Below are 27,273 nucleotides of genomic sequence, written 5' to 3' on the forward strand. Positions count from 1 at the left end.
TGTTATTTTAGTTATAGATTCACATAAACAATGCAACTTGGAATATTCCAGCAATGCCAGCCTTTTGTCCAGTAGTAGCATTTTAGCAGTTAATAATAATAACATATCAGAAATCAAACTATTCTTTTCTGACACAAGAGTGCAACTCCAAATGACCTCAGTTTATCAGAGGGCAGAATTTGATTGGCAAGCAATGTTTGAACTCTGCTACTAAGCACAAGGCTCAGCTGTCCCGTTATAAATGCCATCAACTTTGCCAGCAAGCACATTTTTATAATAGATCTTTAACAACTATAGTCTTTTTGTATTAAAAGCAGATGAAGTGACATCTTCTAACAGTTCACTGTTTGATTCAAATCAACAGACTGACCTGAAAGGCAAAATGAGGCAGAGGTTCCAATTTCAATTCTACCAGGAAACAAGAGAAACCCATTGTTTTTCTTCAGTTTGTAACAGAAGAGACTATTATGCCACGGTACAACTCATAATGAGGTGTTTGAGAGGATAAAGTTGTTGGTCACTGCAACCTTGGAAGCCCCCCCAAAAGGCCAAAAATGTTCCATGGAAAGTTCTGAAAATAGTTGTTTCTCAATAACTACCAATTTAAAATATATTTCACCAAAACACAGCTATACATTTTCTGCAGCGCTCTTTTAATGTACACTGCTGCATTTCATATTTTAGGCAAAGGAACAACTCTTTATTTTCTGTGCCTTCAGAAAACCAACAAAAGTACAGGCGGAAAAGTAAAAGTAAATGGCAACTGATCGGATGGAGTTTTTAAAATGTCATTTTCAAAGTGTTCAAGATTAGCTCAGATTCTCTTGCTTAGAACTAGTACTTCCCGGGGGTTTTATTTTAACTTTCTTACGGTCACCTATCAGTATGCGTTTAGTCTTAATACTGAGTCTATAAAATCGAAGAAGTGTGTGACATATAATGTATTATTCCGTAGTGTTCTCACTCCACAGATATGCCTTGCCCAAAGTGGCTGGGGCAACCCAGTAAGAACGGTGGGATAATAATAATAATAATAATAATTATTATTATTATTATTATTATTATTATTAATGGAATAGGACGGCCGTATTTTCATCGGAGAAATGTTGGAGGGTATGCAGTCAGAGATAACAATACTGAGCTTGGTGGACCAGTGGTCTGACACAGTATAAGATAGCTTCTAGTGTTTCTAACTATTACTGAGGCCAAGCAATACACATTATTTAAAACTGCCAGCACATTTGCAGATCTAAGCATGGTCCGGTATGGATGGGAAAGAGATTTCTCGGGATTCACACTTTCCAAGGCAGCATGTGAACCAAAAAGGCAGCTACCCTTCAAAAGGTGCACTTTTGAAATTTTGCCACGCATTTCTCCAAGAAAGAAAATGCACACCTGCATGTATTAGAGGAAAACTGCGTGCAAAAATGCACATATTAATGAAAATAAGTTACAAAAATGAGTCCTGCCTGGGGGACAAGCAGGGTATCTATGTAGTTATATATGAATGCATGCATGTATGTATGTAAAAGTACCGTATTTTTCGCACTATAGGACGCACTTTTTCCCCTCCAAAAACAAAGGGGAAATGTGTGTGCGTCCTATGGGGCAAATGCAGGCTTTCGCTGAAGCCTGGAGAGGGAGAGGGATCGGTGCGCACCGACCCCTCTCGCTCTCCAGGCTTCAGGAAGCTGTCCGCAAACCGTGGGAGAGCTGCGTGAAGTCGCACAGCTCTCCCACGGCTTGCGGAGAGCTGCCTGTTCTGGGGGCTGGGGTCGGGGAAAGCACAGGCTTCCCCCGCCCCAGCCCCGCACCTGGGGGGGGGATACTTTTTTTTCTTTATTTCCCCCCCCAAAAAACTAGGTGCGCCCTATGGGCCGAAAAATACAGTAAGTAGCTAAGTAGTTGTTATTTGTATACCACCCTTCAAGGTATATGGGGTGCTAGGGGAGGAGGAGTACATCTGCCTTGGGACAGTTCTGCTTAAGATCAGCCAGTGAGGTTCATGGTTGAAAGATGATTTGAATCTGGATGCCCGATCAATCTGGATGCTCTAAACTTTGGTAAAGTTCCACACTGAAATTCTTAATTCAGCTTGACTGCTTGCTGAATTAAGAATTTCAATGTGGAACTATACCAAAGTTTAGAGCATTGTATTTTGATTGGGCATCCAGATTCAAGCTTGCAAAAATTTTCCACTTAACTGATAATAAATGTTGGAAATGTAAAGAGACTGAAGGTACCTTCTTTCACCTTTGGTGGACATGCCCAAAGATTAAGGCTTTCTGGGAAATGATATATAATGAAAGGAAAAAGGTATTTAAATATACCTTTCTGAAGAAACCAGAGGCCTTTCTCTTGGGTATTGTCGGCCAAACGGTGCCAAAGAAGGATAGAACATTCTTTATGTATGCTACAACAGCAGCAAGAATACTCATCGCAAAGTATTGGAAGACACAAGATCTACCCACCTTGGAAGAATGGCAGATGAAGGTGATAGACTAAATGGGACTGGCAGAAATGACTGGCAGAATCCGAGACCAGGGGAGAGAGACAGTGGAAGAAGATTGGAAGAAATTTAAGGACTATCTTAAGAAATATTGCAAAATTAATGAATGTTAGAATGACGATGGTTTAGAAAAAGATGTGGTTTCCAGCTGGATTGGATAAGTAGCAAGAAAAGAAGGGTTAAAAACTAAATGAAATTAAGGGAAAGGATTTGCTGAATTAATAAAATAGAAATTGGAATACAGAGAGGAGAGGTATGGGGAAGTCGGGAAAGGTATAAGAAAAAAAAGGGAATGAAATTATACTTGTTTATTTTTTCCTTTTTTGTCTTGTTTTTCTTTGTTTGTCTTTTATTATTGTCTTGTTATGTTTTTGTATAATTTTTGAAAATCTTAATAAAAATCTTTTTTTAAAAAAAAAATGAAATTCTTAATTCAGTTCACTAACCGTAATCTAAGGCACCAAATGCTTTTAGGTAACCAAGGTTGGGAATTAGATCAAGGGTAGCCACACTTCAGTTGGGAATTGTTAAGAAGTGCCCTCTTGTTTTAAAATGTTATATATTTTATCTTTTCTATTTGCTGTTTTAGAGCTTACTGCTCTCTGCTTTGGAGCTATGACATATTAAAAACATTTTTTAAAAAATATGAAGTCTTGTTATTTCAATAGAAATTTAGTTTAGTTTACACAGCAAAGATATCACATTTGTTTATAACTTTTAAATCACTGTGCATATTACATACTTTGTTACTATAACCAGTCATTTTAGAAAACATAACAGATTTATGAAGTTTCTTCCTTATAAATACACTTTTTCCTGTGGTTTTAGCGAATTGGTTTGTGCACCAGGTGCAGTGGGATTACATTTGACCACATATGCCTAAGAAAACAAACTGTACAGAAAATAAAGTACAGTGACAAATATGGTCATCAGTGAAAAATACTATTTGCCCATTATTTTCACCAACAGCTGACATCAACACGATTAATCATTTTTGACTACTTATACTTTAGCCGTACATATTAAAATTTAATGATTTCAGTGCAAGGAGCCAGCAGTACGATTCCATAGACCAAGGCATTAATGCGTTGATCTCAATTGTACTTAGAGGAAGGGAGTTGGAATGGTAGGGCTGCCAGCTACATTTTGCAGTCCAAACCAACCAGTGAGTCCCAAGTCTCCAGTGGGATTCAAAAAAATTCATTATGCATGACTTTTCCTCTTTAAATTATTATTATTTTTCTAAGTAATTGCTGTTATCTTTTTAATGCTTCGTTTCCTTCATTGTCTAGTGCTTGATAGAGGCAACATCAACTAAGCACTGGAGTGTTTTCTCAATAAGCAAATAGATGTCTTTCTACCACGTTAGCATGCTTATTCATCTTACTATCCCTTTCGGCAATTTACTCAGGGGAATATAAATATTCAAGGGATGTAACAGACTACATCTAGCAACTCGAATTGTATTAACTAGTGCATGTAGAGTGAAACTTACATCTTCAAAATTAACATTTGCATTAGTGCAGGGTAGTGTAATGACGTTGGACTTGGCCCTGGGTTCAGGTCTTAGCTCTGCTGTGATAGTATACAGAATACCTGTGCTTGGCCTATTGCTCAATATAAAAAAACAACAACAACAACAACCAAAGTGCTGCACCAACAAGCACAGAACAACCCCTCTGCAGCGCCACAAATTCAGCTTAATGGTGTAATATTGGAAAGTGTCAATCACTTCTCCTATCTTTCCACAAGGGCCGATACTGATGCCGAAATCCAGCACTGCATGAGCTCTGAGAGTGCAGCTTTCTCCCAATTGAAGTGTAGAGTGTTTGAGTACCAGGACATTTGCAAGGAAACAAAAATGCTTGTTTACAAAGCTATCATACTACCAACCTTACTGTTTGCTTATGAAACACGGACCACTTATAAACGCCATCTCCAACTCCTTGAAAGATTCCATCAACAGTGTCTCTAAAAATGTTTACACATCACTTGGGAAGACAGGCAAACTAATGCCAGTGTGCTGGAAGAAGCAATGATCATCATTGTCAAGGCATTGGTTCTTCAACATCAACTTGGTTGGACTGGTCATGCTGTTTGGATGTCTGATTATCATATTCCAAAGCAAGTACTCTATTTCAAACTTAAAAATGGAATGTGTAATGCTGGTGGTCAACAAAAGAGGTTTAAAGGCAAATCTAAAAGAATGTAGTATAAACACCGACAACTGGGGAACACTGGCCTGCAAGCGTTCCAATTGGAGAACAGCCTTGTCATGGGCCTTGAAGACGCGGGCGAAATGGAGAAACATGCTAAGAGGAAGGCACGCTTGGCAAACCTCACTATGATCAATTCCTGTTCAGAAACTGTGGATCCAGAATTGGCCTCCAAAGTCACTTACGGACTCACTGTTAAAACTGTGTTCATAGAAGACAATCCTACTTGGCTACAAGTGATCACCAAATAAGACTAATATAATTTGATATTACCATAAATCCTATGAGACAAATGAAGCTATAGGACCTAGGGCACAATCCCTAAACACTGTAAAGTCACTTGGTCATGGACAGGACAACATAGCAATGTGCAGCTCCAAAATATGTCTAGGAGGATTCACTGCATGGTTGGGGAAATGTAGAATTGTGCCAGCAGAGAACTTTTGCGGTTCTTGTTGTTAATCACCAAAACATTTACATAACCTCAACTAACTTTCCAGGGGGCAAATGCAGACACTCAAGTCTCTCCATTTGGCCTGTGAAACTCTTCCCAGAACACATCCCCTCCCTTCCACATTCCCTCTCCGCAGGCCATCTCCCTCACCCCATCCCAGCTTTTAACTCTACTTCCATGTTTTTGCCTGACTGGAATATGTATTTAAACGCTGATGAGGCAAACCCCTCAACCATCCTGATTTGAGAGGGACCTCCAAGAATTACAGAAGCCTTCCTGGCTTCTGATTGGATCCCAGACTGCCCCATTGTTTGGTCTTGCGCTCTTGCGCAAGTCAGCTAACTCACAGCACTATACCAAAAGACAGCTACCTCCTACAAGAGCTCAGGACCAAAAAATGAGGGTCCCAATTTTGATCAGTGGAATGTTGGAGGGTGTGATAATGCCTTAGGCTTGCCTGGACGGAGGTCAGAGAGTTGTGTATGAAGAGTGTGTGTAGAAACTAGCCTACTATTAAACTTAGCACAAGTTTTAGCATAAGACTTTGCCGCTAAACAGCTGCACGATGGTCAAACACATTTAAAAATAATAATTCAAGTCCTTCCTATATCTCCATCCGCTGGACAAATTATATAAGTAAAGAGCTTTGTTATTTTTAAATTACATTTGAAAACCTCACTTTGTGCCAGTGCTGCTCACATACGTAACAAGGCAGCAAAATTTTAAAAAGCAAACAGTAAGGTTGCTTGGGGAACAAGGATGCTCCAAAAGCCTGGCTGGGTAGGTCTTGAGCTCTGTGCATCCTCAAAACTGATGTATAATATCTGCTGCAATGGCTGTGCCAGACAGGCCTCATAACAAGATGTGGAGTACAAGCATTCCAAATAATAATAATAATAATAATAATAATAATAATAATAATAAATTTTATTTATATCCCGCCCTCCCCAGCCGAAGCTGGGCTCAGGGCGGCTAACAACAATCAAAAATAGTTCAACATTCTAAGAACATTCATTATAAAATTAATTAAAATCAAATTAATGGCAACCATCAAGCAAAATTCTGTGCAGGTTGCCAGAGGAGGGGGTCAGGCTGCGCCCTGACCAAAGGCCTGGTGGAACAGCTCTGTCTTGCAGGCCCTGCGGAAAGATGTCAGGTCCCGCAGGGCCCTAGTCTCTTGTGAGACTTGTTCCACCAGATTGGAGCCGTGGCCGAGAAAGCCCTGGCTCTAGTTGAGGCACATGGGGTTGGGTTTCAAGTAGTCCATTAAGTCACATCGTTTTTCTGCTTAGAAACACAGAGGAGTCGCATCTTTGCCATAGGAAGACTTCTGGAGTAGGATTGGCGGAGACAGCTGATTGCCAGAATGGTTTACAGAGCTTCTCTGAGTTCAAACAGAAGTATAAAAGGTGGGAGTTTGGGGTGGAGTGTGTAGCATTGAGGGGGGTTTAAAAAAAAGATTGCTTGGCATTTTCCTTGGGAGGCCTAGGCTCCTCCAGTAGCCCTAGTGGACCGCCCTCTACCGTATGCACAGTTAAACTATGGAATACACTTCTACGGAAGGCAGCAATAGACACCAACTTGGATGGCTCTAAGAGAGAATTAGGCAAAGTACAGTCTGGAGGAATTTTAACTTGCTGCAGCTGTAAGGTGTTTATTTTATGGTTGTATTTGCTGAGCCATTTTGCATTTTATATTTTTGTTTTATGGTTTCTGCATGTCAATAAACAACAGCTCAGTGATGACACGCAGACTAGTAGTGGCTGTGTGAGAAACATGGAAAATCAGAGCAAAGGGGTCTGCAAAATTACCACCTTTTTTCAGCATGAAGGAAAACTCATTTGTTTTAAGGGAGTTACATTCCAAAATAAGCCAATACAACATATGTTGTGCTCTGTAAAGGCATCACACTTTATCAAACATGTCCCAATATCCTTCCCTAAAGAGCTTCTCCTACTGTTCCGGCTATGAGAGGGGTCCTTCCTACCTCTGATTGCTTTGATTAAGTGTCCTTAGCAAAGGTGCTGCCTGCCATGTGATATGCAGAAGCATCAGAACTGCCTTCACATTTTATGCTCTAACCTTCTTCAGAAGTGTCCAATTTAATTTAAAAAAAAATGCAAACTAAAAGTTTGGGGTCCCAGCTGACCTTAGGCCTCTCAAAATCGAACCGCTTCTGTCCATTTGTCAGCAGCCCTGCCATCCACCTTTTCAAATTGGACTTGGTTTTCTGCCACATTTGTTTTTTTCAAACCCAGTTGTCAGGAAATTCACATCTAAAAGGGATCTGGAGAAGGGCCTAACAAGTATGTGATTCCCTGACTATTTCACGTTTGAGAAGCCTCGATTAAGATTTTGTGGCTTTGCAATACCAGTTTTCAGAACCTCTTATTAAGATGTAAAGGAAACGGTTGCATAATTCTACCCTCAAACTCTTACACAGGTGCAGTACTATTATAATGGCAAAACCAATAATAACCTTGAATATATTATATTGTATTAGTAGAAAAACTCTGATCGTACTGGGACAGCTTACTTGGGAAAGTGTAGCTGGTTGGTGTGTTTTATCAGCAATGCATGTGATGGCCACCTCTGTGGCAGGTTAGATCATCACCTCTTTTTTGTATTCTGCTAGCATGAAGATTTCTATTTCAACAAGCCTTTGATTTTACTGCTCTTTAAATTAGTACATGTTAGACCTATCCATTCTTAAGGAAATCAGCCCTGAGTGCTCACTGGAAGGACAGATCCTGAAGCTGAGGCTCCAATACTTTGGCCACCTCATGAGAAGAGAAGACTCCCTGGGAAAAAACCCTGATGCTGGGAAAGATGGAGGGCACAAGGAGAAGGGGACGACAGAGGACGAGATGGTTGGACAGTGTTCTCGAAGCTACCAGCATGAGTTTGACCAAACTGCGGGAGGCAGTGGAAGACAGAAGTGCCTGGCGTGCTCTGTCCATGGGGTCACGAAGAGTCGGACACATCTAAACAACTAAACAACAACAAAGCATGAAGATTTCTATTTCAACAAGCCTTTGATTTTACTGCTCTTTAAATTAGTACATGGTAGATCAGGTTCTCTTGTTTGATGCAGTTTTGGGGCAGTTATTGCTATGTATCTGTTTCTTTCTGGTAACTGAATTGTTACTGTATTAGAAGTTTAACTATGAAAATAAATACAACTAAATCAGTATACCATTCCTTCTAGCTCATTTCTCTCCCACCTTGCATTGTACACTTGCCCACAGGCATGTGGCAACAGTAATAAGCTCCACCAGGCCTTTCCTATCAAGCATCCCTTGCCACCGTTTATATTCAGCTTCTGACCCAAGGTTAATTTTGCCCAGGGCTCTCCTCTTCACCCACAACCTTCCTTATCATTCCCCTCACCCTTCATTACTCATACATAAAATTACCCCTTAAGCTCTTTGGAGGCAAGAACCATATGGTCTAATATAATGAAGTGCTTGGTGCTCACATGCTGATGGCACTAAAAACCACCATGACCTTATTAATGCTACATGAATATCTAGAGAACAAAATCTGGAATAAGTCTCGCAATTACTTTAACAGGCAACAAGACACCCCCCAAGAGTTTTGCAAAATATATTCTAATGTTTCTGCCCCAACGTTTTCCAATCATTACCCGGGGGCACTAGAAGGCTTCGTCGTGTGTTGAAAGATATATGCCAAGTTCAATACCCGTAATCATAACATTAAATTTCAAGTATTTGGCAACAGTTGCTGCAGGAGTGCATGTTGGAGAGAAATTGCATCATCTTTCAGTGTCTTAAGTTTTAAAACATGTCCATTACAAATAAAGCATTTTATAAACCCTCAAAGCAAATACTACGAAAGTAAGATTTAATTTGCCGAACTCTTGCAGAACTTCCATGTGTGAGAGATGTTTTTGGTGGTGCCCTCAGAAAAATTATGCTAAAGTTTTCAACACAGCACTGAACACTAGATGAAGAAAGTTCTGAAATGAATAAATAAAACCCCTTCCATCTTAAAAATTAAAGTTTCTAGTCTGATCTATGAATTCTAAGATTAATTAATTGTATCTGTTTAAAAAAAGGTGTTATGACAGGAGAGATGGAGAGATGGATTCAGATTGCAATAATTTTCTTAAGCACTTTGGATAATGTAAATATTTGACCTGGTCATTCAACTAGTGTGTAAATTCAATTCACACATTGTCTGGCTTATTTCTTCCTGGCCCAGGAGGTAAAAAATGTAGCCATAGCTACTTAGAGAACATTTAGCTGTGAGCAGAGCAAGACCTAGTCTATTTCTACCTGGCCTGGGACGTCAGGTCCTCAATGCTCTCCAGCTACAGAGGCTGCTGTGTTTGATTTTGCAAGACTTATTCCAGATTTTGATCTGTAGATATTGGCTCCTGCTGCAGGTGCAAGGCCTGATCCAGAAACTCTAGCTGGCTTTTTTCCACCTGGCCTAGAAGAGTAGAGCCCTGACTGACTCCAGCTACAAAAGCTGCTCTGGCTGTTCAAACTAGAATATATTTTATATGTTCAGTGAAATGTTAATGTTTGTTTGCCAATAGAAAATACTATATTTAATAGAAAATACTATGTTTAGAAATGCACAATATATTTACAACAGTGGCTCTGAGGTACATATTTTCAATACGTACATATTGTACATATATGTGATGGGACGATGAGCTGCTTGTGCGTAAAATGCAAGTCCCTCAGAGTTTGATCAGGTTTTCAAACCTCTGCCTGTGACGGAGCCCCTCCAGCATGGCTGCGTCAATCACTAGTAGAATCCGAAAGTGGCTGCTTTCGGAAACGTTTCCAACATAAAAGCTCCTTAACGGAAACACGTCGTCTGGCCTCTCGGCGTGACAGTTTCCGTCGAGGTGTGGGTGTCCCTATAGGAGGTCCTGAGACCTCCCCACTGGTTTCGCTTGAAGCGTCTCTGAGCCATCCCTCCGACTCACTTTCCCTTGGAGTTCTTGCTCGCCCTCTACTGGTTCCCTCTTCCGCTGCTACTGCTCTCTCAACCTCAGGGAGCCTTTGCACCTGCGGCGCTTTAGATGTCAGTTCCCTGACATCCACCTCCCCTCCAGGGCCCCCTTCACCCCCTCCCGTCTCCTCTCCTACTGGCGGTGAGGAGGTAAAACCCCTGAAAGAACCTCCCTCATCTTCCGACGTCGCGAACACTTCCTTCCACTTGTTGCTGTTCCTACTCTCTAGGTACTCTTCGTCATCAGAGTCCACTCCATCTTCCAACTCCGACTCCGCGAACCCTTCCATTTCCTCTTCCTCATCGGTGGTGCCGAAATACTCCCTCCTAAACCTTGCTATAGGCTGAGGTTTCCTCGGGAACCTTTGGTGGAACGTTTCTGTTAAAACCTCGTCATTGACTTCCTCTGCACTTACCCAGGTGTTTTCTGACTCCGGTTCCCCTTCCCACGCCACCAAATACTCCACCTGATTACCCTTCCACCTGGAATCGAGGATTTCCGCTACATGGTTGCGGCGTTCCCTCTCTTCCAAGGCTGGTCCCCTGACGTGCTCCCCTTCACGTCCCCCCCTGTATGGTGACAGTAACGACCTGTGGAACACTGGGTGCAATTTCATGTGGTTGGGTAATCGGAGTTTGAAAGCTACCGGGTTGACCTGCTGAATCACCTCAAAGGGTCCCAATCTTCTGGGCCTCAGTTTCTTACAACCCCCTTTGAACGGCAACCCTTGGGTTGACAACCACACTTGATCCCCCACCCTTATGGTTTCACCTTCCCTTCTGTTCTTGTCTGCCTGCTTCTTATATTGTGCCTTGGCCCTTTCTAAGTTGAGCTGGAGCTGCTGATGGATGGCTTCCATCTCTTCTACAAAATGTTCAGCCGCTGGAACGCTCCATCTCTCCCCTCCTTCCCCTGGAAATGCCCTGGGGTGACACCCGTAATTAGCCAAAAAGGGACTCATCCCTGTGGACACATTCTCCGCATTATTGTAGGCAAATTCTGCCAACGCCAACTTTTCGACCCAATCGTTCTCTCTGTCATTGACATAACACCTAAGATATTGTTGAAGAATGCCATTTGCCCTTTCCGCCTGCCCGTTGGTTTCAGGGTGCCGGGCAGTTGAAAAATTAACTTCCACGTGTAGCAAGCTCATGAGCTTCCTCCAGAACCTGGAAGTAAATTGTTTGCCTCGATCTGAGATCACCCTCGAGGGAGCCCCGTGCAACCTAAAGATATGTTCCACAAACAACTTCGCCGTTTCTTCCGCTGTGACTGCATGTGAGCATGCTACAAAATGGCACATCTTAGTTAACAGGTCTACTACTACCATGATGGCTGTTTTCCCCTTGGACCTTGGCAGATCCGTCATAAAATCTATTGATATCGCTTCCCAAGGCCGTTCTGGTGTGGGTAAAGGTTCTAATAACCCTGCCGGCGCCCTTCTTTCCCCTTTGGCTCGCTGACATTGGTCACACCCTCTTACATACTCCCTTACATCTTCCCTCACCTTAGGCCACCAAAATTCCCTGGTAACCAACCACATGGTTTTGTGTTGCCCAAAATGTCCCGCCGTGGGGCTATCATGCAACTGCTTGAGTACTCTTCCCCTCAATTCACCTTCGGGTATATACAGTGCCCCTTTGTAATACAATGCCCCATTTCTTTCCTCAAAACCTCCGGGGCTCTCGCCCTCCCCCCTGAGACCCCTGAGCTTATCCTGGGCATATTCATCATTTTCCGTTTCCTCCACCAGTTCCCGTTGCCCCACCAGCGCCGCCCCACACACCCAGCGGTCCTCCGGGATGACATGTCTCTCTTCGATCACCTCCTCCCCTTCCCAATATTCTGGTTTGCGTGAGAGCGCATCCGCCCTGACGTTTTCTGGGCCTGGCACATAACAAATCTCAAAGTTAAATTTGGAGAATTCCTGTGCCCATCTCACTTGTCATTGGTTGAGCACTCGAGCTGTTCTCCAATACTCTAAATTTTTGTGGTCGGTGCACACTTGCACCTTGTGTTGTGCCCCAATTAATAAATGTCTCCACCTCCGGAATGCTTCGTGAATGGCAAGTAGTTCCCTGTCATACACCGTGTAATTCCTCTCGGACTTATTCAGTTTCCGCGAGAAGAATGCACACGGTCTCCACTCCGACGCACTCCTCCCCGGTTGAAGAAGGACCGCCCCTATAGCCCGGTCGGATGCATCTGTTTCCACTCTCATGGGTTTTTGTAAATCCACATGCAGAAGTTGTTCTTCCGAGGCGAAAGCCCTTTTCAGTTCTTCAAAGGCTCGATCCGCCTCCACCGTCCAAACAAATTTCTTCTTGCTGCTGAGGCAGTCGGTGATGGGCGCCGTCAAGTGGGCAAAGTTCTTGATGAACTTCCGATAAAAGTTCCCAAACCCCAAGAATCTTTGCACGTCCTTCTTGGTCTTCGGTGTCTTCCATTCCAGTACCGCTTGAACCTTGCCTGGATCCATGGCCAATCCCTTGTCTGACAAGCGGTACCCCAGGAATTCCACCTCCTTGGTATGAAACTGGCACTTCTCCAGTTTCACCCACAGCTGGTTGGCTTGCAGCCTGCCCAACACTTCTCGAACGTCCCTCACATGCTGTTCCTCATCTTCCGAATACACCAACACGTCGTCTAAAAAGGCCACACAGTTCTTGTAGAGCAAAGGTCCCAGAACGTGGTTTATAAAAGCTTGAAAACAGGCGGAGCCCCCTTGTAGACCGAAGGGCATAACGAGGTATTCAAAGGCTCCCAAAGGGGTAAACATGGTGGTCTTCCATTCATCTCCCTTCCTTATGCGTATCAGATTGTACGCCCCCCGCAGGTCCAGTTTTGTAAAAATCTTTCCCTTCCTTACTCTGGTCAAAATGTCGTCAATTCGGGGCATAGGGAAAGCCAGGGGCTCCGACACTGCATTGAGGGCCCTGAAGTCACACACCAGTCTCGGTTTGTCTGTGTTCTTTTTGTCCACAAAAAACACTGGGCTGCCCCCCACCGCTCGGGACTCTCTGATGAAACCTCGCTTCAAGTTTTTGTCAATGAACTCCCTCAGCTCCTGCATCTCCCTGTCTGACATGGCGTACAGCTTGCCTACTGGGAGTTGGGCCCCTGGGAGTAGGTTGATTTGACAGTCAAAGGGTCTATGCGGTGGCAGTTTGTCTGCTTCCCTTTCGCTGAATACGTTGCTCAGATCTGCGTATTGCGGGGGCACCTTCCCTTTGCCCATCACTTCCATCCCCGCTAGGGTGACTCTGTCTCCTCCCGAGACCTTCCCCTCCTTGCAGTGTTCTAGGCAATGCGCTGACCCAAAGGAGACCACCCTCTGATGCCAGCCCACTAGCGGATCGTGTAGCGCCAGCCAGCTCATCCCCAAAATGATGGGCGCTCCTCCCAGGATGGCCACATTAAACGCTATCTGTTCGGTGTGCCTTGCCACTCTCATTATCATCGGGACAGTCTGTTGGCTAACTTCTCCCCCCAACAGCTCTCTGCCGTCAATCGTAGTCACCTGCAAGGGGTTACTTAAAGGGATGGTCTGTATCTGGTGCTCAGCTGCAAACTCCTTACTCATGAAATTACAGGAGCTGCCTGAATCCAAAAGCGCCTTGACCTTTAGTGGGTGTCCGTTTGGCAGTTCTAGTAACACCTCTATCACTAAAGCAGGTCTGGGAGGTTCTGGCATGGGCACTTTCATTGCTCTTTGGCCTGGCTGCTGTGCCCCGACGGTGGCAGCCAGGCGTTGGCTTTTACTTGCTCCTTGCTTTCCTCTTCCTTTCCCCCAACAGCTCCTGCCATCCCTTGCCATTCCTTTCTTTGTGGGCAGACTCTGGCAAAGTGCCCTGGCTGTTGGCAGAGATAACATCTCTTGGCGCTCTTTCCCTCCTTCTTCCGCCCTTCACTGGGATTTGAAACTGCGCGCGCCCGCGCTGTTCCAACTTCCATCGGCTCTGCCGGCGGGAAAGATGGCTCTGGAATGTCTGGAATGCGGAACTCCCTCCAACGGTCTCCTTTCCCTTCCCGCCTTTCCAAAGCCCTCGCCTCCTGGCGCGCTCCTATGGCCAGCGCAGATTTGGTTAATTGGTCCATAGACTCCGCCCTGGGCCCCCGGGAAAGCTCATCTTTGACGGTTGAAGAAAGCCCCTCTTCGAAAAGCATTTGGATGGGCTCCGCCGATAGGTCCCACCCCAATTTATGAATCAGCATAGTAAATTCAGTCCAGTACTCACGGACAGATCTGCTTCCTTGCTGGCAAGCCATTAACTGCCTTCGCACCACCCCCTGCTCAATATCGCTGGAAAACATCAGGTCCATGGCACGAAAAAACTTCCTCGTGTCCTTTAAGATCTCATTATTCGCTGCCATCAGGGGTCTAACCCAATCTTTCGCCCCGGATTCGAGATGGCCAATCACATACGCCACTCGCGATTCCTCGTCGGGGAAGTCATCAAACTGCAAGTTTAGAGCGTATTGCATCTCTGTTCTAAAGGCATGATAGTTCCTGGGATCCCCCCCGAATTTCTGCACCAATCCTGGTACCTTTCTGGCGAGCGGGGTGGTTTTCTCCTTTCCCTTTTCTGCATCCTGAGCCCTCCTCTCCTCAAGCCTCGCCGTTTGCAGCGCCAACTGGATCTCCAACGCTCTGTACCTTTCTTCCAGGCTTGGACCCCCTCCAGCTGCTCCTGCACCCCCGGTTCCGGCTGGGTTGCTCATGATGCTTCTCTCTGCACAAGCTGGCTTTCGGTGACTTTCGGATTGCTGTGATGGGACGATGAGCTGCTTGTGCGTAAAATGCAAGTCCCTCAGAGTTTGATCAGGTTTTCAAACCTCTGCCTGTGACGGAGCCCCTCCAGCATGGCTGCGTCAATCACTAGTAGAATCCGAAAGTGGCTGCTTTCGGAAACGTTTCCAACATAAAAGCTCCTTAACGGAAACACGTCGTCTGGCCTCTCGGCGTGACAGTTTCCGTCGAGGTGTGGGTGTCCCTATAGGAGGTCCTGAGACCTCCCCACTGGTTTCGCTTGAAGCGTCTCTGAGCCATCCCTCCGACTCACTTTCCCTTGGAGTTCTTGCTCGCCCTCTACTGGTTCCCTCTTCCGCTGCTACTGCTCTCTCAACCTCAGGGAGCCTTTGCACCTGCGGCGCTTTAGATGTCAGTTCCCTGACAATATATAATTAATATATTTGTTTACTGAGCTTGTGAACAGCTTTTTAAACCTAGTGGACAAAATGCTAAACATGAACCTGGGAGTGCTGGGGTTCAAATTTCCCCTTTGCTATAAATTCAGAGACTAGCATTCACACCTAATTCTCACATTATACCTACTTCACAAGGTGAGAGAAAATAGGATTGTTCAGAATTCTGTAATGTGAATTCTTAACACCAGCCCTTGTTTTCCTTATACAGTGAGATACCAGAAGCGGTGTAAAAAACTGCAACACATTAGAAGGCTTACAAAGCAAATAAATATAAGATTAGTTGCATTAATTACAAGCAAATATGAGGAAAGTTCAGGCATAGAGTGACAGGAAGCTGAATGCAGAATTATGTTTTGGATGACAGAAAAATCCAGGTCAATAAATTTTTAAATAGGATTTCACTATCTGAAGGATTCAATGTAGGTTTGTAAATGAATTACTCAGTTCAGTAGGATTCTAATCTAATAACTGTTTCAGTGAAAGCCTCATTCATAAACTTCCATATACTAATGATCAATGGATTGGTTTTATACAGTAGTCTTTGAACATGTGTTCAAATATGCTTCTTCTAGGATTTAAAATTTGATGGGTCAATACCTCTATTTATTTATTTTAGATAATATAGCTATAGTGAGAAAATCTATAAATAACACCCACTGGAGCACACTGCATATATTCTTAGGAGAAGAATTTCAAGGCATGATTTATGACACTGGTCCCAATTAGCCAAGTATAGCCAAGCCATGAACCCTCAACTTTTGAAAATGTCAATATCTCTGTGGTAGTTTTTATTATGTGAATGGTGCCACCGTGCCCTCCAGAGCAAACCCAGGATGCGCATCTTCCAGGCCATGCTCCTGTGTGAGTCACGTGACCCATGCGACTCCGTGTCAAAACTTGGAAAGCCTCCCTAATTGTGTTTGCAAAAAGCAGCTATCCAAACACATCTAAAAGCTGCCATATACTGCATGCAGCTTACAAAATATAAAAAGAAGCAACCAAAATATACTACTAAAAATACTTACAGAATTCATTCACTGAACTTAATCTTAAAAAAAAATTGCCCACCCACAAGGCGTCATCAGGGTGGTCTAAACCACGTTTCAGCAAAGCCTATACAGTCTTGACCCATACTAATGATTGGCGGAGTTCCTCAAACCCCTTTACTTCCGTCCTAAGCCAGCTGTTTAAGATGATGCCAAAGGCAACACAGTATAAAACACATTTTGATGTGACTTGTAGATCTTTATCATTACATTCATAGAATGGCTTCTGAACATCTTTCACTCCTCTCCTACTAATTATACTAAACTGGCCTTCAAAGTGTCATTAACGACATTGCAAAAGTAATTTTTGCAAAGCCGCTCCCAGCATGACTAAGAAAACTGAATGGAACTGAGCAAAGAGTATAATGGAAACTTTATTTCACGTACTGTCCATTTACCCAGAAGGCACCCTGCGATTTATTAACACTTTTCTTCCAGTAAGTTCATACTTATTTACATATATAGAACCTTAACATTAATATCTACATTACCCACGCCCACTTGAATTGGAAAAAACACCACAAGTACTAAAGGACATTGGATGGGATCCAAATAGCTCCTAAGATTCATTTAAGGGGATTGTGTTAACCCAGTAAAATGTTTGATACCCCCCCTTTGTCCAGCAGACCTCCCCCTTCCAATGCCAAATCACAAACTACTTTTGAAACTCCCTTCAGTTTTAAAAGTATTTTACTATCTGGTATGAGGAGAGTGATGTTGCTTCTATTGAAGAAACAAGACAAAACTCTCTTGAGCTTATCTTAAGTCTGATTAAGTCTATCACACTTTTCCCCCACCAAAAAAAACCCCCAAACTGACCTCTGTCAGCTATGTCCAGGTCAGTTTATTTTGGATTTAGCTGCCCTCTTGCAGGGCACATAATAGCCACATACTAGGAAAACATAGCGCATGAAATGGGCAATAAAGTAAAAACATAATAATATTAATCAGGTTCTGCCACTGTGATGAGTGACTCATAAGGTCATGGCCCTAAAGCATTATGTGAGAAATAAGTAACTACATAGCAACTTAGTCAATGTCAGAGTTTATTTATATTTGCAATGCCGTCTAAAACTGACTAAAAGATTAAAAGCCTATTAAATAAAATTTATATATATGTAATGGTTTGGATTGTGAATGGGAAGTGTGTGTGTGTGTGTGTGTAATTTTCCACACATACCAAAACAAACATGATTTGCGGTCTTATTCTTGCTACCTATAAACGTTTGCATTTAATATTACTCTCACTTCATCCTTTAGTCAAGGTGATTTTCAGAATCCTAAATAGGAAACAACCCAACCATAAGATCAATTAAAATTTAAACACATAAACAGCAATATTAAAGGAACGAGTGGTTGCACAAACTATTTTAAACTAAAGGCATTTTCCCCCTAGAAGTGTGTGTGTGTGTGTGCACTGCGACACTTTCTTGCAAAGATCCTTCAAAGGTTTGGGGGAAATGACTGCAAAGGTGCTCTTCCCAGCTACAACTGATCTCCTTCCTTAAAAGCAGGGCTTTGGGACAGGCCAGTCCAACATCACCCTAATCAGTGAAGGGATTCATTAGGAACAACGTAATATCTTTTAGTTCTTTCCTCCAAAATCAACTTTAAAAACACTTAGAACAGAAAAATACAACATCAACCCTTCCGAAATTTGGTATCCGTCTTACCTAAGGGCATCTCTATGATGCGTATATGCTCTTTTCATATAAACTGACCATACAAATTGATCTCTTTTTAACCACCCCAAAACTTGTAGAGAAATGACTGCAACTTTCTTATGAAATTTGGCAGCATTTATCCTCCTCAGAGGATAAAGGACTAGCATGCTTGCGAATTTCATTTAATTATTTCAAAAAATAAAGCAAAAAAGTTAAAGATGGTTCCAGGGCAGGAAGGGAATGAAATCTCAGAAGCACTTCTGATCGAATCAGGCTGTTTCTAAAGCACCAAATCAGGGTACAAACTGAATCTTGCAATTGGTGTACACCACTAGTTCCTTACTAACCTGAAGAGACTAACAAAAATGCAACGGAAACAAGGGAGAGAGCTAGCTGGGGTTGGAGCAATCTTGTGAAGATGCTACAAATGTCGAACAGGCTGAACAAAGGTTGGAAAGTAAGGAGCAGATCCAGGAAGAATAAATAAAGTGGTCTCTTGGAAATACAAGCTTAAAAGACTTATCCTGAGAGAAGAGGTCTCCTAAGAGTAAAGGTAGGCTAGGCTCAGTCCAAGGCTGGAGTAGAAAGAATGTTCATGCTGTTTTGGATATATTAAATAATTCCAGGTACAACAGTTCATGTTTTCCATCACAGGATAATTAAGGCAGTCTTAGGAAATAAAGGGACGCGGGTGGCGCTATGGGTTGAACCACAGAGCCTAGGGCTTGCCGATCAGAAGGTTGGCAGTTCGAATTCCTGCGACGGGGTGAGCTCCTTTCGTATGGTTCCTACTCCTGCCAACCTAGCAGTTTGAAAGCACGTAAAAGTGCAAGTAGATAAATAGGTACCGCTCCGGCGGGAAGGTAAACGGTGTTTCCGTGCGCTGCTATAGTTCACCAGAAACGGCTTAGTCATGCTGTCCACGTGACGTGGAAGCTGTACACCGGCTCCCTCGGCCAATAAAGGAGATGAGTGCCGCAACCCCAGAGTCGGCCACAACTGAACCTAATGGTCAGGGGTCCCTTTACTTTACCTTTTAGGAAATAAAGGTGAGGGCTTGAGCCAATCAAAACAAGGTTCCATGTCCTGACCATATCTCGAACTAGAGTGCTCAGTGCAGAACAATGGAGAGGAGGATCCTATCCTTAAGAGGATGGTTGATTAGGTTTCCAGTGCAAGTAGTGCCATTTGGAAGACAGCTTTTGTTTTCACCAGGGCTAAATGATGACCAAATAGAAATGTATGCTCATGTTGGCCACTGGGAAATAGATCAAGTGAAGGGTTAGTTATCTGCTATTCAGAGTGTTGGCCCCTCCTAGACACTGAGTGGTAAGTGTGTCCCCTATTAATGACAGCTATTGTATTGTACTGCTTTTTCTGCTGTGCTTAAAAGAGCGAATATAAAGGAGAAAAGGAATTGGGGAATGGTTACGGCACCAGCTGAATCAAGACCTCAGTTACGCCATTAATAATGAGCAAGCTCATATCTCCAAGAACATTGGGATTCCCCATTTATGTTACTTTCACCATGCAGAGATTCAGTATGAGCCTGCTGAATCACACTTAAACTATAGCTGTCTAACTCAGGTTTACTCCTGGCTGCTAGCAGGATAAAGAGAGTGCTGGGCATCATCAGTATATTGATCACACAGTGCCCTTGATGGTTTCTCTCCACGGTTTCATAAAGATACTGAAAAGTATCAGCCACACTATCAATCAGGAGTGAACACATGTTGATCTCCTAAGGCTACTTTCTGAGTTCGCTTTGAAAGGAAGTTGGGGGGGCTAACCATTATCCCTCCCTCCATTGTTCAAGGCAGCGGAATACATTGCTGTAGACCACAATATCAAAACCTGGTGAGAAGTTTAGAAGAATCAACAGGGGAAAACTTCCCTAGCCTATTTTCGGAATCTAACCTTAGCGCAGTTCCACTAACGTTTACATATCAAGCCGTGAATCACTCTTTTCCGCCAGCCCCTACTAGATGTGCCCACATATTGTATCAGATAAGTAAAACAATAAAGGTTTGGGAAGACATTAAAGAAAAGTAATGTGGATAGATTCCTTGCATTTGCTCTCTTAAGGCAGAAAACAGTTTCAGGAAGAAAACAGTTTGAAGCAATTCAGGGAGATCATTATAACAGGCTCCAAAACCCCAGTTGGGTGCATAAATGGAACTCCAAAAAGAAGAAATTCATGTCTTTGTGCACCTTTCAACTGAACTTAGCGGTTAGCTTGAAGGCAGCACAAAATGATCATCTGGGGTACATTAACTTCTGTATTAGTCTATTTATGTTCCTGAATTATGGCAGCCAGTGATCGAGTTTAGACAAACGTTAGCCGAAAATGGTTTTATTCTCTAATCCACTTTTTATTGGTTAGAAGGAAAACATAATGGATCATATTTAATGCTACAGCAAAGAAATACATACCATTCTAAAAATATTTGGCATCAAAATTGCACTAGCATATTTATTCAGTGGTTACACTGGAATTTCTGAGGGGGAGAGGAAAGTCATTTCTCTTGACTATGACAATTTTAATAGGAAACTTAAACAGCAAACCTAACCAAAGTTACATTCCTTTATTTCTGAACTAGGATGCACACAAATGTATATGAAATTGCTTACCTGCTGGAATCATCGTTTGCTGAGAGTCAAAGTCTGTATTTAGAGACATCCGACCCCCTTTGGCCAATCTATCGTAGAGCAAGGTTATGTGTTTTTTCAGTTTATTAGTGTCCTTGGGGATACACAGCTGATTGGTAAGTGTCAGTGCGTGGTCTTTCGAACTCTTGGACAAACACGTTTTCAACAAGTGAGAGACAGAAGCATCTACAATTTCTTCCCAGCCCTGAAAGAGGAAAAATATTTCTAAATTAAAGGGAAAATGTGCACTTTACTCTGGTAAAGAATGCACTAAGAAGATTAAACAAAAAAAATTAAAGGGAAAGGTTTAAATTATGATACTGAAATGGGCTTAAACGATTTACTAAACGTATTCGTAAAATGAAAACAAGCAGCAAGAAAAAACCAAGGATTCTAAATATAAAGAAATGAACTAAATATATAGAATAGTTAATGTTAAAAGTGAGAGTATTTAACAATAATAGATTAAACAGGTTTGGTTTTCCAGTTTTTCTGGTACAGTAACTTTTCAGTTCTTCATACTGGTTTTCTTTCCACACAAAATAGTTCCTTAAACGACAACAAAATGCAGTTTTGAAATGGTTGTGTTCTATCTTTCCTATTTTTAAGAAATTGGCGTGTGTGAATGAGACCAAACACATATACTTCTTATACCACGAGCCACTGGAAACTGCTAGTTGGTTCCCTGGCCATGAACTGAGTTCCATACACATTTCACACATATTTGAAATTCCTTCACAGAGAGACTCCAGCATGAAATTGCTGAATTAGAATCAACAAGGTTTTGACTGTTTGGGTTTGAAGAGAGACAACAGTTTCCTGTGCCACTACAGCTATTCATGATTAACACAACAAATCTGAGATGGATGTATTATCACCAATGACTACTATTATGAATGATTACTACACTTATTTTGCAAACATTTAAGGTTTAACGTAACTTTCACAAGATGTCCTTCCTACATTTCATGACCATTTAATAATAATAAAAACCCCCACAGGTGCATCTATACACAATCCCCCCCCCCTGCAATTCATGCCATAATGAATTAAGTATTTTAGTGTCACAAGCCTAATTGTTGGTTTAGTTCATGGGTAGACAAAGTAAGGCCTGGGGGCCGGATGCGGCCCAATCGCCTTCTAAATCCGGCCCGTGGACAGTCCGGGAATCAGCGTGTTTTTAGCTAAGTAGAATGTGTCCTTTTATTTAAAACGCATCTCTGGGTTATTTGTGGGGCCTGCCTGGTGTTTTTACATGAGTAGAATGTGTGCTTTTATTTAAAATGCATCTCTGGGTTATTTGTGAGGCATAGGAATTCATTCGTCCCGTCCCCCCCATATAGTCCGGCCCCCCACAAGGTCTGAGTGACAGTGGACTGGCCCCCTGCTGAAAAAGTTTACTGACCCCTGTTTAGATTCTACAGGCTAGCACAGGTTTCCCTCTAAACATTCTTTGTGAGCAACATGAAAGCTGCTTGATAAGGACTTAGGCTGAGAAGCAATGGACACACAGGGGCTTTTTTGTCCCGCCTTGCACTGCAATCCATGAAGTCCCTGAATATCAGTTCCTATTGCCCAATAGACAGACTGTAGAGGATGCTATCAGAAGATGAAACTGGCAAAAACAAACAAACCCATGCTTCCTAGCACATGGAATTAGTTCCCAGCCTGTATGTCCCGTTTCATTCTTTATGAAATATTATAAAGGGTAAAGGGACCCCTGACCATTAGGTCCAGTCATGACCGATTCTGGGGTTGCAGCACTCATCTCGCTTTATTGGCCAAGGGAGCCAGTGTACAGCTTCCTGGTCATGTGGCCAGCATGAATAAGCCGCTTTTGGTGAACCAGAGCAGCGCACGAAACACCATTTACCTTCCCACCAGAGCGGTACCTATTTATCTACTTGCACTTTGACGTGCTTTCGAACTGCTAGGTTGGCAGGAGCAGGGACTGAGCAACAGGAGCTTACCCCGTCGTGGGGATTCAAACCACCAACCTTCTGATCGGCAAGTCCTAGGCTCTGTGGTTTAACCCACAGCGGCACCTGCATCCCTATGAAATATTATAATCATCAACATTTTCAAAAGTGAGTGTACCACAGCTTCCTGAATGCAGTGGACATTTCTCCCTCCTGTAACAAGGCATTAACCACTCCCTTAATCAATCCTGCTAACTTTAATCAGCCAGCATGGGCAAGGGTGAAGAGGGCATCTGGTAAGCCCGGTAACTTTCTTATCTACATCATCAGGGCCCAGCAACTGAAACTGATCCCACAGTCTGAACATCTCCCCCAGATATGTGCTCTTAACCTGATGCCACAATATTAACAGCTTTGTGATGTTACAAAATTATATTTCTATAATATATTGTATGCTAGTGTGTGCAGGGGGTAGAAGCCACTGTAAAATAATGTGCCCATATCATGAAAAAAAGGATTAATACACGAGCTAACATTGTTGTCATCAGTGTAGACAAACATTAGCACACACACACCGAAAGTATGAAAGTAATTTTGTTTGATAAACTGTGTGCCTTGAAATTATAGAGAGAAAGAAAAAATTAAGTAGTTTGGATTGTAAATCATATTGGTCAACAATATAATAGCATAGAAGGTAAATACAGTTTTGGGACATGTTTTAAAAAGGCAGTATGTAACAGCTTTCGTGGTAGGGTCCCATTTGGAGCTCTGAGTCAGAGAACTGTCTTTAAGATAAAGATTAGCTGAATGCTTTAATCACCCCATATATAATTGAAAGCCTATGCATTTCAGAGTCTTCACCATTAAAATACACTAACCTCTCGCACACTATTCACAATTTGGATCCTTGCTATGTTCTGAACCCAAACTATTTGTTGCCTTTGTTGAACAACTGTTTGTTGAAAACAAGCTATTACTATAGGCAGCACTAAAACCTGTGTTTTAGACAACCAAAGTCTGTTTAGAGTCGCCAGCAGGCACTATGTAGAAACTGTGCTTAAATGACTGATCATCTAAAGATAGCAGGTGTAGATCACTGCTACATGGTGGCTACAAGACGCCCGTAGACTCAGTACTCATATTCTTGGCTCAATTATTATTAAAGGCTTTATTCCAGAATTCACTGCAGCCTCCAACACAGATCTAGTTACAGATTACACAGTTCGGAAGTCACAACAGAGCTCTAGGATACATGTTAAACAGAAGCTAAGATGATGTCCCAACACTTGACGCATCCCCTGAACACCCCTTTTGAAGAGTTGGACGGGCACAGTTATTCACACACTTTCCTTCCCAATCAAACAGGCACTCTTATAAGTAGGTTGGCTCTGCTTGTGCCAGAGCAGCCATCACCACATCTTTGGCCATGGAGGCAGATCCTGAAGCTGAGGCTCCAATACTTTGGCCATCTCATGAGAAGAGAAGACTCCCTGGAAAAGACCCTGATGCTGGGAAAGACTGAAGGCACAAGGAGAAGGGGACGACAGAGGACGAGATGGTTGGACAGTGTTCTCGAAGCTACCAGCATGAGTTTGACCAAACTGTGGGAAGCAGTGGAAGACAGGAGTGCCTGATGTGCTCTGGTCCATGGGGTCACGAAGAGTCGGACACGACTAAACAACAACAAACTTTAGACTTGATTTCATAAACCTGTTACGGTCTACCCAGGGAAGTTTTAGGCTGATTGAAAGAGGGCAACTTTGTAGAAAAAATACCCCATTATCTGGTGGCAGCAAGTAATTAAGCAGAGAAAGGACAGGCATACATACAGGGAACTACACTCTCTTGTCACTGGATTCCAGCAGCACAGGACTCAAGGTGGAGGCTATCATATACATTTTGTAAGTACAGTGGTACCTTGCAAGACGAAATTAATTCGTTCTGCGAGTTTTTTTGTCTTGCGAGTTTTTCGTCTTGCGAAGCACGGATGCACCCTGGTATTAACGGTTTTAAGAAAAAGGAAACAAACTCGCAAGACGTTTTCGTCTTGTGAAGCAAGCCCATAGGGAAATTCGTCTTGCGAAGCAACTCAAAAAACGAAAAACTCTTTCGTCTTGTGAGTTTTTCGTCTTACGAGGCATTCGTCTTGCGAGGCACCACTGTACTGAGTTTAAGAATTTAGTAAGTTCTACTGGGAAGAGGCAAAGGCCTAACCATTTCAGCAAGTACAGTCCAAATTCTTAGATCAGTTACTTTGTACTGAAGATACAAGTGCTTTTATGCAGGAACAAAAATTAAAAATAGGATGCACAAAACCCACACAGCATGGTCCTTTCCTCTTCTGGTATTATATTTCTAGTTTGCAGATCCCATTCTTCTTCTTCTGTGTTAAAATGTCATGCCAAGAGCGGAATCTCCCAGATGAAGCTAACTGGCTTATTTTGGCATGAATTTACTAATTTACTTTGGCATGAGTTTTCATAAGCAGAAGCCTACTTAATTAGATGTATGAAGTTGAATGGAAATGCAGTGAGTTCATACTCACAAGATAAACCTTGTTAAAGCAAAAATTACCTGCTTACCTGGAAGTAAGCATCAATGGATGTTACTTTCGAGTAACCATGTGCAAGGTCACACTGTAGAACACCAATTGTATTATAATACTGCATACCCAAATGGCTACACAATTATATTACTAAAATATTTTAGACCAATTTCTCAGCCATGGTTAAACCATCAGGAAATGTTACATTTGCACTAGGCCCAAGTGAGCTAACTCTGAAAGATGGTGAATGAGAAGTGTTCCATGTAAGTGAAATTGCTCTCTAGGCACCTCTCCATTTAAAGCCAGTAAACCATGAAAAAACTGATAAATCTTTTGGCTTCCACATCCAGTCTTAGTGGAAATAACACAAAAAAGACAGAGTTCACAAGTGCCAACTGTGGTTAATTCTGTTTCTGTCTGATAGAAAATAAAAATTACAAATATTTTCATTTACTGGGTTGAAAAAAAAAGCTTCATTTTCTTCTGCATGTTGTTCTGTGCAAAACAGCACACAATGTATATGACAGGGAAGCTGAATTCAAAAAGTACCCTTCACATTATATCAACCCAGTGAAATTGATTGTAGGGCAACAGAAGGTAAAAATATTAATGCCATTATTTAATTAATTAATGTATTATTTAGTTTGAAGATAAGAATGTGGATTTAAGGGACAAAAACATTAAATTAAAAATAGGCAAACAAAATTGTAAGCAAAATCTAAGTTGTCCAAAGGTCTCTGGATCAGTGATGGGGCAAATTTTGTCAACGGTATTAAAGAGAAGAGTGCTTTGTCTATGCTTAAGAAATGGCTACAGTCTCCTAAAGGTCTACTGTGATGGCAGGGCAGATAGGACTTGCCACTTTGTGTCAGCTTTAAGCTTCAAAACTAAGCTTCCCTATCTAATTAACACCATCAAAGGTCAACTGTGACTGTAGACACAAATTAATTATTTTGGTGTTAAGAAAGACTTCTCTATCACTAACCTGCTTGGATAAACAACAGAACACATGACAGCTTCACAGCAACCTACCCCCCAATATGCTAAAATCCTTTACCGAAGGAATGCAAAACTGTGTTGTTGCATATGAAAACATACAAATAAAGGATGCTTAACCATACAAATTAAACTCTGAATCAATCATATGTCAAATAAATGTCCAGAAAACAAGAAGCCATGTTTCTGATTTAAGCAGATATCCATCTGATAGGATGCCATTTGTGTTAGGCAGAAGATAATACTTTTCTACAGCTTAAAGCATACAGAATGTTATAAAAAGCCATTCTACACCAAATAAAATTCTACTACAACATACAGCCAATCTCATAATGTAAAACTGAATAAAGAGTAGAATACAAATCACTGGAATCCCCTCTCCGACCACAGTGCCACTCAACTGCATGGGGTAAATCTGAACACAAGCTAGAAGCCTCTTTCTGAAAACACTGATGGAATGTCAAAAGAATCCCCTTACACACCAAAAACGCCCTTCTCTTTAAATTACATTCAGATTTCTCTGGTACTATAATAACTTCTGTATGGAATTATTGCAGCGTCCAAGTGGGGGAGTTATTTTATTATTTGGGGGGGTTTTGCTCCAATTTCAGGTTTTCAGTTTAGCACATCACAACACCACTTATATATGATGTCCTGGAATGTGACATTGCATATTGTGGGATATATGTGTGAAGGAGCCACAGAAGGGCAAGTACTAAAATTGCACCTCTTGTCTTAAGGCATCAAACAGATTTCCCCATGTTGTTACTAGAAAACGTCTCAAAGCATTACATTAAGAGAAGGCCAAGCAGATTGTATGATTTATTTAAAAAACCTACAAGTTTAACCATTCAGAACCATTCCACTCCAGATATCTGAGAAATCCCAGCCTTTTTCAGATCCAATTCACCTGGCTTCTAGAGCAACAGTGGACAAAAGAACTGAACTTTTTACTACCAAATGAACCACAGGAAAACCTGTGACACTGTGCACATAGGTTATACAGTGTTCACATTAGCATAATTTCTATGAGCTTTTTCATGCATCGTATTTTTATGGGTGCATGTGAAACACAGA

General features: G+C 42.2%; 1 protein-coding gene across 2 annotated transcripts in view; it reads right to left on the reverse strand.

The window, feature by feature from the left end:
* The window catches only part of BBS9 (Bardet-Biedl syndrome 9), a 237,755-nt gene that overhangs the window by 117,421 nt on the left and 93,061 nt on the right, over positions 1-27,273 (reverse strand). For both annotated transcript variants that reach the window (XM_081931020.1, XM_081931019.1), the window contains exon 20: positions 20,719-20,941. In XM_081931020.1, coding sequence (XP_081787146.1) covers positions 20,719-20,941 — 223 coding nt within the window. The remainder of the gene's footprint in view (positions 1-20,718; positions 20,942-27,273) is intronic.

Source organism: Podarcis melisellensis, assembly GCF_964234715.1.
Source record: "Podarcis melisellensis genome assembly, chromosome: 12".
NCBI lineage: Eukaryota > Metazoa > Chordata > Lepidosauria > Squamata > Lacertidae > Podarcis > Podarcis melisellensis.